The 14261-nt window shown below is 31.1% G+C and overlaps 1 protein-coding gene across 1 annotated transcript in view; it reads left to right on the top strand.

The window, feature by feature from the left end:
* The first annotated feature begins 8389 nt into the window (after positions 1-8389).
* LOC132721050 (chitin synthase chs-2-like) overlaps positions 8390-14261 on the top strand; it is a 47500-nt gene continuing 41628 nt past the window's right edge. Inside the window, exons 1-6 of the mRNA XM_060705297.1 lie at positions 8390-8437; positions 8732-9088; positions 9424-9580; positions 10082-10634; positions 10936-11078; positions 11400-11534. Coding sequence (XP_060561280.1) covers positions 10487-10634; positions 10936-11078; positions 11400-11534 — 426 coding nt within the window. The 5' untranslated portion in view covers positions 8390-8437; positions 8732-9088; positions 9424-9580; positions 10082-10486. The remainder of the gene's footprint in view (positions 8438-8731; positions 9089-9423; positions 9581-10081; positions 10635-10935; positions 11079-11399; positions 11535-14261) is intronic.

Genomic DNA, 14261 nt, shown 5'->3' on the forward strand with positions numbered 1-14261 from the left:
ATGTACTAGTACGAGTGTATATGAGAGAGGTAGTCCGAATTATTGCCTCAATTCTTCACGTCCGACTCTGCACCATTTGTTGAAAGTCAAAAATATAAATCTGTCAATGAAATTCGCAAAACATTTAAGACTACCTATTCCATGGGTAATAATTTGAGCTTACTTTTATTATTAAGCGGGGGGGGGGGGGCGCTCGAAATTTTCTAAAGTCACATCAGAGCGAGAATATTTAAGAAAACAGTGCTATAAGAAACTTTTCTTGTAAATTGTAAATCAAATTTTATGTTTGACCATATATGTCATTCAAAGGTCAAGGTCATATTTGTATAAATCTTCACCATTATCGTCAATTTTGTCATAAAAAGCGTTTTATCTAAAAGAATCAAATTAACAAACAAAAAGTGCAGATAGAACAATTTTAAACATTTCAATAACCAAACAAAACCCATCTATATTATAATATATAGTCTAACTTCGTAGAATGATATATTTTAACCCGCCTTTTTCTGATTTTCATGTCGCTGACTTTCTTCTAAGTGATTGTGCAAAATTTAGTTGTAGTATTTATTTTTTTTTCTTGATTACTTAAAGCTGTGACAATTTGATTAAAATGGACTATTTTTTCTTTTAATTATCAGCCTACATACTTACAATGAATAAAAAGAACAAATTTTTGAAAAAAATAAAATTCAATGAAAATTTGTATTTTGACTTTTGATAAAAAGAAATATAAATACCAATCGTAAAAATAAGGTTTGCAGTGTAAGCTTCCTGTCCTTGAATTGGCCTGAAAAAGGAAATCAAGGGCAAAGATAACAAGGTATGCGACCCCAATTTGAAACCAGTTAAAATGTTTCTGTAAGCATAAAAGATAACACAAAGCTAGTAGGCCTAGTTTCGTTGTTTAGTTTTTGTCTGTATGTGACCTTTCCGCAAACAAGCATAATGATAGAAGAATCTTTGTTGAAAAAATAAATGGCCAATATAGCTCCTGGAGAACTACATCTGCTCCAAACGATAAAACAGTGTATGTTCGACATCACGTAAACAAAATTGGTTTCATATCGCTAACCAAAGTACAAACATTCTTAAGTACATTTGTTATCACAGTGTTGAAATATTGTAATTATATATATATCCCACAAGAGGTTACGTGATGTTGTGTCTTTTCTTTATAATCATTCATTTATATTAATCAGCTGATATCCATGATATGTGTAGGTTAAGGTCCTTTGCATTGTAAGGACTGTCATTTGAAAAAGACAATACTTGAAAATCTAGGTAAATATTTTATTTTACTACATATAATATAGTTTAATTATTTCTATGTTTTTAACGTGTTATACGAATATGTTATTATGCAATGCTTAATTCTATTTGATAAGTTCACTGTTGTGAAATTATTTTGGACGAACTGATATGTATACATATGACGGCTCATTTCTGCCATTTAGTGTATTCGCCCCTTAAAAGTCGAAGGCGAAGACTCGAAGACACGATAATATGATCTCTTATCGAGTATTCGCCTTCAACTGACACGCAGAAACGATACACTTCTTCCGTACAATAGTAGAAACTTCATATCGACGCCCTATATTCATCGTGTTGTCGTATAAAAGTTGTTATCCGTAACATTCGGAAATTCGGGATCTTCCCATCTTATCTAGGTGGGCGCAAAATTTAAACGAAATAAAACTAAGTAAAAAGTAAGGTAAAACATCTGAATGATCCGCTAATTGTCATGTCTTTTAATTTTCAGTTGATTTTTCGAATGACATGAAAACGGAGTTTATTATGGAAACATAATATTAATGTCACTTTCGATTTCGCAAGAAGGAAGTGCTAGAATATTAAAGATTATAAGAGTCATAGAGTTGATGGGGAACCCATTCTTATCAACGATAGTCAGCTGATTCCTTATTTTAAGAATTTGTTAAATGCTGTTACAACAATAACACACAAACAAAAGGTAAATAATTATGTAAATAGACTAGTCATATGGTAGCAAATATATCAGTTCAACAAACACTTAAATTTATAACACATTATTATAGAATATCAAGACTTTTTTGGTGCGAAATTGTATAAATTAAACTTAAAGGACAGATCTTTTTCAGTACTGTAAATGCAGAAATATTTACGATATTTTTTTGTTGCTAATTTTGGCGGATTGAATGCATCTCAAACTCAAATTTGGGTAGTTATTTACTACAAACATGTATTCCCGATTCAATTATTTCTGTAAGCAATAATGAAAACATCATCAAAAGAGTGTGGTTTACCGGTATAATAACGTGTATTTATACTGACAAACTTTAAATGGACTTCGTGCATTAAAAGAATACTTGATTCAGCTGGCTATTCATACCTGTGGGAGTCAATATAATACAAATGTACCATTAAATACACGTCCGCTAGTAACACTCACGCTAATATATCAATACAAACAGCAATGGTACGGGAATTTGTCCATCTTCAAATAAAGGCAAACTTTATAATTCATTTAAATCCACATTAGAATTAGAATCATATTTAAAACTTTTGCCGCATAGTGACGCATTAAATTTGTATACAATTCGGTCTACTAATCATAAATTTCCTAATGAAACCGTCAGGTCGGACGGATAATATTCAATAACAGAAGGTGCACACTTTGTGACCCTGATGATCAAATCGCAACATTTCGGCACTTTCCGTCTGTTTTCGGATAAGGACCCTCAGTATTGGAAAATTTTGGGGTGCTCAGTACGCTTTGGGGTGCTCTAAATGAGGTATCAGTACACTTTCTCGCGCATGCCAAGTTTATTATTTCATTTCAAATAGTAAAGTGAGTATACCTGGAAAAGAGCAAAACAAAACATTACCCAGTTGACAGAACTTAAAAAAAAATTACACATCATCGGGATTTTTTTGATTTTTTTTTATAAAATGCAGCTATTATAAAGATGTTGACTCCAGTGGAAAGTAATCGCCATTTTCTGCATCCTGACCTCGAGGACAAATCTGAAACAATGGTCAAATTATTCTTTTTTTCTGCTTTAAACAATGCCTTCGTTTTACAGGAGATTCTGACCAGTCAGCCATTCAGTTAATCACTACACGTATTAACATAATATTCTAGCGTAATAATTAATAGATGGAAGTAGTGTTAAGTAAAAATCACTACATTTTCGTTAGTTTTAAAACATACGCGTGCAAGATATACATGTACCTCTGAAATATACACCGGGATTCTTATGTACAATGAATAAAAGTATAAATATTAAAAAAGAGATGGAAAGGTGATATATATTTCGCATTAAGAAAAAGTACCTCGTCAAAAGATTATTTATGTCCAGTTCCTTCTACACTGGTATTCCAGGCAGAAGCGCCTCAAATGTATTGTAATACATGGTAATGTATGGTCATGCGATAAAAACAATTACAGAATAAAGACTCGGACTTCAGCGCCAGGTATCAGCGCATGGGGCGACAAAAGGGTCAAGAGACGTTCCGTCTCGATTTATTTCCTATGATTGACCCTTGTTGTCGCCCCATGCGCTGATATCAGCCGGTGAAGTCCGAGTCTTTATTCTGTAACTGTTTTATCGTCTGATTTGTAACTGTTTTATCGTCTGATATGTAACTGTTTTATCGACAGGTACAGCGTCTGGTAAGTACGGAACACCGTTAGGGCCATCTAGGCTATACGTTAAAATACAGAGGGCGACAATGCGAGAGTGCGACAGTGCGATGACGAGAATTCGACAGTGCCATGACGAGAATACGACAGTGCGATGGCGACAATGCGATAACGCGATAGTACGATGACGACAGAGCGATAGTGTTATCGCACTGACGACATTGCACTGTCCCATTGTCGTCACCGCACTGTCGCATTGTCGTGTTGTCGTCATCGCATTGTCGACTCTCGCCTTCTGGTGGACGGTTCTAAACTGCTGGCGAATAAGCTGACGGTATAGAAAATGTGATAAATTTACTTTTGTCAATAAATCTTTTTCGTCTTTTCCTTTTTTTTGTTTCGTTCTTTTCTGAATACTAGAAATGTTAATTAAAATTATAAATTAATAATAAGAAACATTTTATATATAAATACTGAAAGAGCTATACATAGACGGTAAATGTAATAAATTGTGTGAAACTTTAATATACAATGAAATTGAAATATTTCATATGAAAATGATCTTATGTTGACATTAAAAAGATGAAGGAAAAAGATCATTGTTTATTACTTGTATAAAAAAGACAAACAAATCATATTGATAATTCTATTGAATTCGTCATTCTTGTAAGATGTATAATTCATTTATAAGTATTTTTTATTATATTACTAACATTGTAAATAAAGATACATGTAATTAGACATTTACGTCAACCCATAATTTTTTCTATATATCTAACATAAGTGGTCAACAATTTTCACTTTAATATTAACTTTACAGCAGATCCTACTATAAGTTTAATTGGTCTACTATTGGACTAGATTTCTGTGTCCACTTGTTTTATATATAGCCGAAGTGAACAATATGTACAATATGCTGACCAGTTAAACTTATACATTGTAGTGTGATCTGCTGTTAAGTTAATCTTAAGTGAAAATTGTTGACCACTTATGTTAGATATATAGAAAAAATTATGTGTTGACGTAAATTTCTAATTACATGTATCTTTATTTACAATGTTAGTAATATAATAAATTATACATCTTACAAAACAATAAAACCACTGATGACGATCTATGAATATATGTTGTTTGTCTTTTTTATACAAGTAACAAACAATGATTTTTTTGCATCTTTTAAATGTCAACAAAAGATCATTTTCATCTAAAATATTTCCATAACATTGTATATTAAAGATTACATTTTCCGTCTATGTATAAGTCTTTCAGTATTAATTTTATTATTATTAATTTATGATTTCATTTAAACATTATTAGTATACAGAAAAACAAACAAACAAATAAATAGTAAAAAGGAAAAGAAAAATCAAGAAGAAAAAAATATTGACAAAAGTAGAATTATCCCATATTCTATACCGTCAGCTTATTCGCCAGCAGTTTAGAACCGTCCACCAGAAGGCGAAAGACGACAATGGAATAACGACTGTGCGACAGTGCGATGGCGACAGTGCGACAATGCGATGACGACAGTACGACAATGCGACAGTGCGACAATGCGATGACGACAATGCGACAGTGTGATGGCGACAGTGCGATAACACTATCGATCGCTATGTCGTCATCGTACTATCGCGTTATCGCATTGTCGCCATCGCACTGTCGCATTCTCGTCATCGCACTGTCGCATTCTCGTCATCGCACTGTCGCATTCTCGCATTGTCGCCCTCTGTATTTTAACGTATAACCACGATGGCCCTAACGGTATTCCGTAGGTATGTAACTGTTTTATCGACTGGTATCAGCGCATGGGGCGACAAAAGGGTCAAGAGACGTTCCGTCTCTATCAATTTCCTATGATTGACCCTTGTTGTCGCCCCATACGCTGATACCAGTCGGTGATTAAAAAATCCTCGTATATATTATATAACTTATACTTGTTGACTATGTTTATTCCAATATATTGAGTAAAAGTCCATATAAATTAAGTAAATTTAAGATATAAAAGTAAATTTTACGCAATTTATATACTTATTATTATGGTTGTAGAAATAGAAAGTACCAAATGTCTACCGGTTGCATGGCATTATTCGTATTTGTTAAAAATTCTACATCAATGGACATTTTTAAATTGGTTATGATTGTCAGACATATTTACAATTATAATTATACCGATATAGGCGTATGTCAAATATATAAATTCGTTATACATTATCAAAGATTACAGGCTCTGTTTTTGTTTAAAAAAAAGGGTAGTAGAACTACTTTCAGTCCGTGTTGTGTCCGAGGTCATTATGTATAATAGCCGAGGATGTTTCGATTGCTAGATGAATTATTTAAAATGTTTTTCTCAAACAGTCTTTGATATAATATTTCAACGAACGTTTGATCAAACCCTGCTGAGATATTTAAAATGAACAAGGACACTGTTAATGTGTTTTACTGTGTTTATATGTCAAAGTTCGGAGCTGATTTCCTACATCGACAATTGTTGTGTAACAAAATGAATATTGACCTAACTCAAGGCTTTATACCCCCAACCCCCCCCCCCCCCAAAATGGCACACCTTGATAAAATAAATGATCAAATATTTATGGCTGCAAAGCCCTCTTTAAATTTCATAAAGACCAATAAAGTTTTATCTTACGTTAAAATATTCGAATATATTTCAATCATATTATCACACAATTTGACATTTAAACCCAATGATATTATGCATTATCTAATCCTTGAAAGATTACATATCGTTTAATTTATATACCTACAGTAAAATTATCAAAGTAGGTATTGCTCTATTTAACTTTCTCCATTCTCTTGACCCTAGTGTGTTTAAGTCCATGAAACAAAAGTCATCTGTCAATATTATTTTTATTATTTTCATGAGCAAATTTGGAAATCATATTTGTAGAAAGAAGACTAAAATATAGTTGTGCTTCGACTAAAATTATGTGTACACTGTAATTACTTTTGAATAACCCTTACAAATCCGGTATCGCACAGATGTAAGAGGTGTTTTTTTAGTTTATTTAAACTTCTTTTCATCATTTATTACTCTATTAATCTTAATTTCAAATGGGAGTAATCCTCTCAAATTTATGTGAATAAATATGCATTTACAGATGTTAGCACTTATTATTCAGATGCCTGTCAGGAATGTGCTGAAACCCGTACAAACACGGTTATGCCAATGGAAAGTATTCATGATTACAATTTTAATATGTATGCTGAGTGCAATAAAAAAAAACAAAAAACAACAACAAACAAACAAAGTATTCAATGTGCATATATGCATTTGCCGCGAGAGGACTTTAAATTTAACTTAAAAATCAATCACAAATGTAATCCAATTATTCAACTTAATAAACTGTATTTATCTATCAATCTTTGATGATCCTCCTCATAACATACAACATGTTCCAATAATCCAATATAATACAAATAATATACTTCCATTGACAAGACTATGTGCATATTGTCCGACATTTGAGTGTTTGTTGAACAATATGCACACGGACTTGTCAATGGAAGTGAAAGAGTAAATATTATCAGAAGCAGTACTACTCGTATAATTGAAAAGACAGCTATCTGAAGTAAATCATTTTATTTACAAATAAATAAAGAGTAAAAGTAATATTTAATATAAAATATTAAATATAGTGATATATCAGTCAAATATACTTCATATTTGTTAAAAGCAAAATATGAAAATAAATGTGAGAGTGGGCGTGGTCTAAATTCATTTTTATTTTAAGAGTTTTCTTTCAGATGGGGTTTATCTGACATTCTGTAGCTTCAGTTATTCATTTCATTATCACAAATTTTAATAATCATTATGTTCGGTTTTCTCTGTTATGTTGCATTGATGATAACAAGATTGCAGCTTTAAATTTATTTCATTTGTGAATACTTAAACAGATGTCGTAAAGACCAGAGCTCGAGTATCAAAAGGAAAGTAACATACTCACAACTCTGAGATGTTTCTAGACTAGTTATCTTTCTCGATAAACAGCGTAGGATGTCGACATTTAATTGATTGAGTATTATGCAGCGTCAATTTAAATATTACTGCACAGTACAGAATACAAAAATACACACAATTCCCGAACCAAAAAAAAAAAACAACAACAAAAAACACAGTATGTGTTATTTCTAGTATTATTTTGTCCCCAAGTTGTAGCGGTTACATGTGAGACTTCTATAAATAAAGCTACAGCACATAACTACAGAACTATCAAAATGACGACTTGTCTACATCATTCACGACAGGAAGGTCTCGTTGAATTGATATTTAATAACTAATTTTTGCTCTAGATTTGAAATTTATTCTAGACATTAAATTTACTTGAAAATAAGGTATTAGCTTTTAATCTTGATTGTTGTTTAAATAAAAATGAGGCAATACAATTCCTTTAATTGTGAAACGGGAACTTAAAACGCTTAATTCGCTGACCTTATTTTTTTCTTTATTTATTTTAGATGTACAGATAATGTAGGTATGGTTTGATCTTCAAAATTCAGGCACAAACATGACTCATAACAACACCACAGCCTCTTTTAAAGAAGTTACAATAAAATGGGTGTCTACGGTAGTCATTGCAATTTTATTCTTAGCTTGTCTGGTTCATAGCAAATTATCACTGGTAGCACTGTCTATGACTTTAAATGCCGACAATGACAGCTTTGATCTTATATCAAGATGCAGAGTATTTATAATGCTACAAATAATAGCGCTCGTGCCACATATCATAAATCTGATCCGTGGTGTTTGGAATAAGAAAGAACAGGAAATTGCCACATTGGAAAATTATATGTAAATCGGTAAGTTTTTTTATAAACATACATGTATATTTAAACCATTGTGTTCTTTTTCTTCTAATAGGATTTTATTTAATAAATAAGTACATATCGATGGGACAAATGGTTTTGGATGACTTATTATAAATACAAAGATGAAAAAACTCATTTCCAAAATACGAAGAAAAGAAACCGCAATGTCATTTTACAGGATGTATATAATTACGATTGCCTCAGTAGAAATGATAGTTATCACATAAACTGTGTTTTTACTTTTTCATTTCTTTTTATTCTTTAAAACTGAATTTTTGATTTCAGACTGTATGGAGTGTTTGGGAATCAGCTGGACTTTGTTTATTTATCTTTTATATACCAGGACTTTGCAAAACTTATCATGTCATTTTGTTGATGAATTGCGTAATTTTCTTCCAAGTAGCTGTCAAATGTATTAGATGTTCCCATTGCTCTGAAGAAACTATTTCTTGTAAACAAAAAATATTGCATTTTGCGACTTTTTCGTTTGTTGCTGTTGGAATTGTCTGTATATTTCTTCCGTTTGAAAATATAGTACATATTCAATCATTCAAAATTTGGATTTTGCCGTTTACCATCGTGTGTTTGTCAATAGCTTGGATTCCTTTGGTTCAAAAATACATTTTAGGAGAACCATGTTGTGTATGTATACTTTTTTATTTGTGGTTAATAATATACTAAAAATATCTACGAACTAAAAGTTGATATTGATCACATCAAGACTTTTCATAAACCATTTGCAAGCCCTCCTGTTTTTATAAGATTTTCATTCACGATTTCATGCGTGGGCATTCAACACAAATCAAATCAAACATGTCAGCAAGCGACAGAAAAGTAAACACTTATAAAATATATTATCTATTTAAGTTACTCAGAAGTTGAATTCTTTTTGTTTTGTCATAAGATGAAGAAATCAGGAAATAAACTACCTAAATGTATTAAGTAAGCCTTAAATTAAATGTGTTCTAATTTGGCAGGGCAGTTATCAGCTATTATCTCAAAACAAAGATGATACATGGGAACTGACTGCTATTTTATCTTGTGTGAAAACGATATCGACCCTTGGATTTTCTATGCTGATCTTTTACGCCGGCGAAATCGGAATGTCACCATTCCCTGAAAAGCTAGAAAATGGTATGCTATTAAGAGGATGCAAGGCCCGTATATGTTTTCTGATAATCTATAAAACAAATATGATGTTGGTTTGTTTATTTGTCACCGTGGCACTGTAAATGTCACGTGGCAACTTTAAATTAAGACTTCAAACGATTTCAAAGTAACATTATTTTCTGATCTTTAACATATGAAATTGTAGTGGTCAAAACAAACTTTATTTATCGTTTTATTTGAATTTTTATTGTTTTTATTTTAATTTTACGGCATGTAGAAATATACTAAAATATTAGCAATTATGAAGAACACAAATACATATTTTAATTATTGAATTAAAGTTCGCGATAAATTTGTTTTAATGATAAAAATTGACGAATGAATGCATTGTGATTATAGTAAAACAAGTTTTTGAAGAACTGCAAATATGCTAGAGCTAAAAGGATATCATGAAACATATACAAGTGTGCATGTATTAGCTATTTACCCTTAATTGACCAAATTTCATGGTTCTTATCATTTCAGTCAATCTTTCCTCATACAAGAATGCATGGCTGACGCTATTTAACTGCAGCCGACAGCAAATATTATACTTCTACACACACATTATGTCAGGTTTTTTCGGAAAGTATTGTTTCATATTTGATATACAGCACTACGAGATTTAACGCTAATGACATGCTAAAAAATAGTACAAATAATTTATACTGTAAAAAATCCTTTATTTTTTATCTTTTCTTTTGCTTTATCTATAGAATGAGAATTTAAAACCTTAGTTCTGATCATCTGATCTTTATTACATCAAGTCATATTTTAGGAGATAAAGAAGAAAATATATTGAAACAATTTAGATAATCATGATAATTGAATTAAACAAAACCGACCACATAAAATCGTATATGTCGGAAAATTAGATGAAATACTTGTTTTATGATTTTAGGTTATTTTATCGGCTATATAGCTTGCACAACACGTTCACAAATACTTGGCTTCTCTATCCCCCTTTTACTAGCTACACCAGTTTCTGTAGGTATTTTAGCTGTTCAAGAATCATGTCGCTTCTATCTTCTTCTGCCAGGTTTGTTTAAAGTGTTACTTAAACGTTATTTTGATATTTAATTAAATTTAATGCAAATTGTTTCATTTTAAAGTTTGATGTATTTTTCCTAAAACGGATTTATGTTTTTTACAATTTGCTACCACATTCTGAAAACATACTAATTAAGCTCGATTGACATGATTGAGAGTTAACTTAAATTTTTTTTCAAAATTAATCAATAATGTTTGAAACAAAATTGTAAAATTCGTACTTTTTCACTGTAATTGACAAGTATTTAATTTTAGTAGTTTGAAAATTTCTTCTGTTTTGTATTTTCTAGGTAATGAGGAAAACTGCATCGTTACACATACAGACATAAAATATCTTATATTTGCTACGCTATTCTTTGTTCTGGCAAATGTGTGTACAACGTGGAAATTTTTGTTCAAGGACAAATTCAATATAATGTTAAGAGAAAATCAGGTTATACAATTAAATTACTTTTTCATGTTTTGAAATGTGATTGGTTCATTGGAATTTTGATAACAACGAACTTATACTTTATTCACAGTACAAATAAGACCAGCTGCTTAAAATAAAGTATTAATGTAAAACTAAAATAAAGTATTAATGTAAAACTAACATTAACATTATTCGTTTTTAATCATAGCTATACGTAAACGAGGATTTTAAATAATATGCATCTTTATTTATTATCAATCATGGTGAAGTTTGATATTTCAGCAATATATTGCAAGGAAAACATACCATTATTGAATGAATCGTTTTAATATATTGTTATAGTTATTTTGGACACCAATGTATAACTCGGCTTTACTGGAGCACTGGATGATGTTAGGAAGAAGAAATACTTTAATGCAACCCCATGAAAATGCCGAGAATTCAAAATTATTTATTTGCACAACGATGTATAGAGAGGTACGAGTTATTTATACAGTTTGTGTTTCATTCTTTTTAAAACAAAAATATAACTTTATGTTAGGCATAAGATTGCTTATTGCACATATCAGATATTTTTCGTCATTTTTACTCAATCCACTCGATCCAAAATATGATAAACAAGATCAAAAAGGAATGGCGGCGTTCAAGGAACGCAACAAACATATGATGTGTGTCACAAGTAGTTAACAATTGTATAAGCACATATAGAGGCTTCTATCCCAGTTTGGCTAGAAAACTAATTCAACATTTTATTATTTTTTAATTACAAGTATTTTCATTGTCATTAATATTTAAGACATTATTTTTATGTAACTGTGTTACGTAGATTCTTTTTAACTATAATTACAGAGTAACAATACAAATATTATACAATATAAATATGATGCAATTATATGATAGCAAAAATAAATGATAACAAAAATAAAAATTATATATAGTGGAATCTCTATTGCGTGTTTAAGAGATACAATGTTTGTTGTTTACACGTATTCGCTTTATCAGCATATATGTAATTGATATGATTATGTTCTATGGCAAAAATCAATTCACACATTTTTCTTTTAATGTATTTATTTTTATCTAACAACAAGAAAAAAACGACAACAGTTACTACAGATATATCCATACAATGATTGTAAGCATTTCTCCTTAAAATATATATTTATTGAAATCGTAACTAAAGCTTTTAAAGTCTGAAACACATTTTAGTGTGTTCTTAAAAGTAATGGATGGGGATTTGGCAACTTTAAACTTCAACTTTAAACGTCAACACTATCTTAGTCAAATGAGGCCCGAAATATAATATGTAAGCAATCTACTTTTTTTCAGAAATTTTCATTCTGTTGTAACACTGTTTAAATACAACCCTTTAAAAACTCCTGACTGCTGGTGGGTAGTACATTTTAAATCCTTCCGCCAACAAATGAGTTCCCCGAGAATACACAAAATTTTTAAAGTCATCATATGATACACAACAACTACACAAATCAATAAAATAGAATAAAAATAATGACCAATCAAAATACAGACGACTTAAATTGGGTCACTTCAAAATTTAAAAGAACTTCTTTCTAGACTACAACATGTTACCGGGGTGAGACCTTCAATGAAATACCGCCTTCCTCATGACAATAAGATATATTTAGGTACACTATAGCAATAACTGTAACGCATTGGGTAAAACAAATGATAATTACCTGCCAGGAAGATCATTAAGTAGCCAAATGTTCGTATCACAGCCTTTCAAATATTTCCATGTTTTCCGAAATTCTGGCTGAACGCATCTGAAAAGGATTGTTTATTATTTGCCATTTTTTGGTGCTCAATAGGCATAATATAACCAGATACAGTGTTAATCAATTCAATCGAAATAAAATGTGACAATTAACGTTGCATTTAAAAACAATTTGAAAACGGATAACAATCTGTTACTGAAGTGTTATATTTAAATGATTTTGTCCGGTAAAACAGTTAATAATATAATTGTTAAACGGAATGAATGAGTAATTTTTTCATCTTTTATTATTGTTAAGCATATTCATTGAAAAAACAACATTTATAATTTTTGTTTATAACCCATTACTCGATATACACACAATTTACCGTCTTTTTCACCCCCATTTTGTGTCTCAAATGGTGAAAAATGCCTTATTTAGGCCCCAAACACATGTTTTCATTTGAGAAATTTTGTTTAAACTACTGACCACCTTTTCGGCGCCGCCCCCTATCCAAAAGTTACATCAGGGGGTTGTTAGCAAGGGGATGTGCCCCCTTCTGTTAGGGGTGTTTGAAGGTGAGCGGTAGTCCCGCTCATCGCCAAGATAATTTTGAACTTGTGAGAGGCTAAAAATGACCCCAGGTCGATCATAAAATAACGTTTAACCAACGCTGAAAAGCCTTTAACTCTATCTCAATCCATTGGGAAGTTGCAGCACTGTGAGAGCAATTGAGAAGCTCCGCGCAAAAAAATGTGCTCATTACAGATACCTTTCCAAATTATTCCTACGCACAGGTCATGTTCTATTCAGATTAAGTACTATTGTAGATTTTTTCCGAATGTTTTGTAAACCATTTTTTGCATAATTATACTTATCTGATGCACTGTCCATAATTAAAAAGAGGAGAAAGATATTTAATATAAAAATGCTTTCACTGATGCCTGCCTGGCAAGGAAAGTAATTCCATTGAATACAAACAAGACTTACAAGACTTGTAAATGTTATGTGACATGACTGTACTGTGTTCTGTTTGTGTAACTACTGTAGTCAGTAACATAAGATGATGAAAATATCAAAGTCTGTTTTTTTATTATTATAATTGTAACAAATATACAAATAGTAACAAAAGGGACTAATATTATGATTTAGTATCCAACTTTATTTGTCATCCAATGAAAACGCTGTATTTCTGTGCGTTAATTTTCATAGAAGAACAAAAGTCGATACTATATCGAATTCGTCCATAGTCGACTCCTATTTTTCATAGAACTTTATAGAACCTCATAGTGACGTAATAAATTGAATGATAATGAGGCCAAATAAATGTTGACACTAAATATGTTAGTATTCATCCGTGTTGTTCTACAGAAATTAGAAACTTTCTCCTGTCGCTATCGCTCCCGTCGAAGTAGAACAGCACGGATGAACACTAACATATACATAGTAATATTACATGCATTTTTTCATGTCAAATTAAAAAGAAAAT

This window comes from Ruditapes philippinarum, unplaced genomic scaffold (assembly GCF_026571515.1).
Source record: "Ruditapes philippinarum isolate M1 unplaced genomic scaffold, ASM2657151v2 ctg1846_1_1_1_1, whole genome shotgun sequence".
Lineage (NCBI taxonomy): Eukaryota > Metazoa > Mollusca > Bivalvia > Venerida > Veneridae > Ruditapes > Ruditapes philippinarum.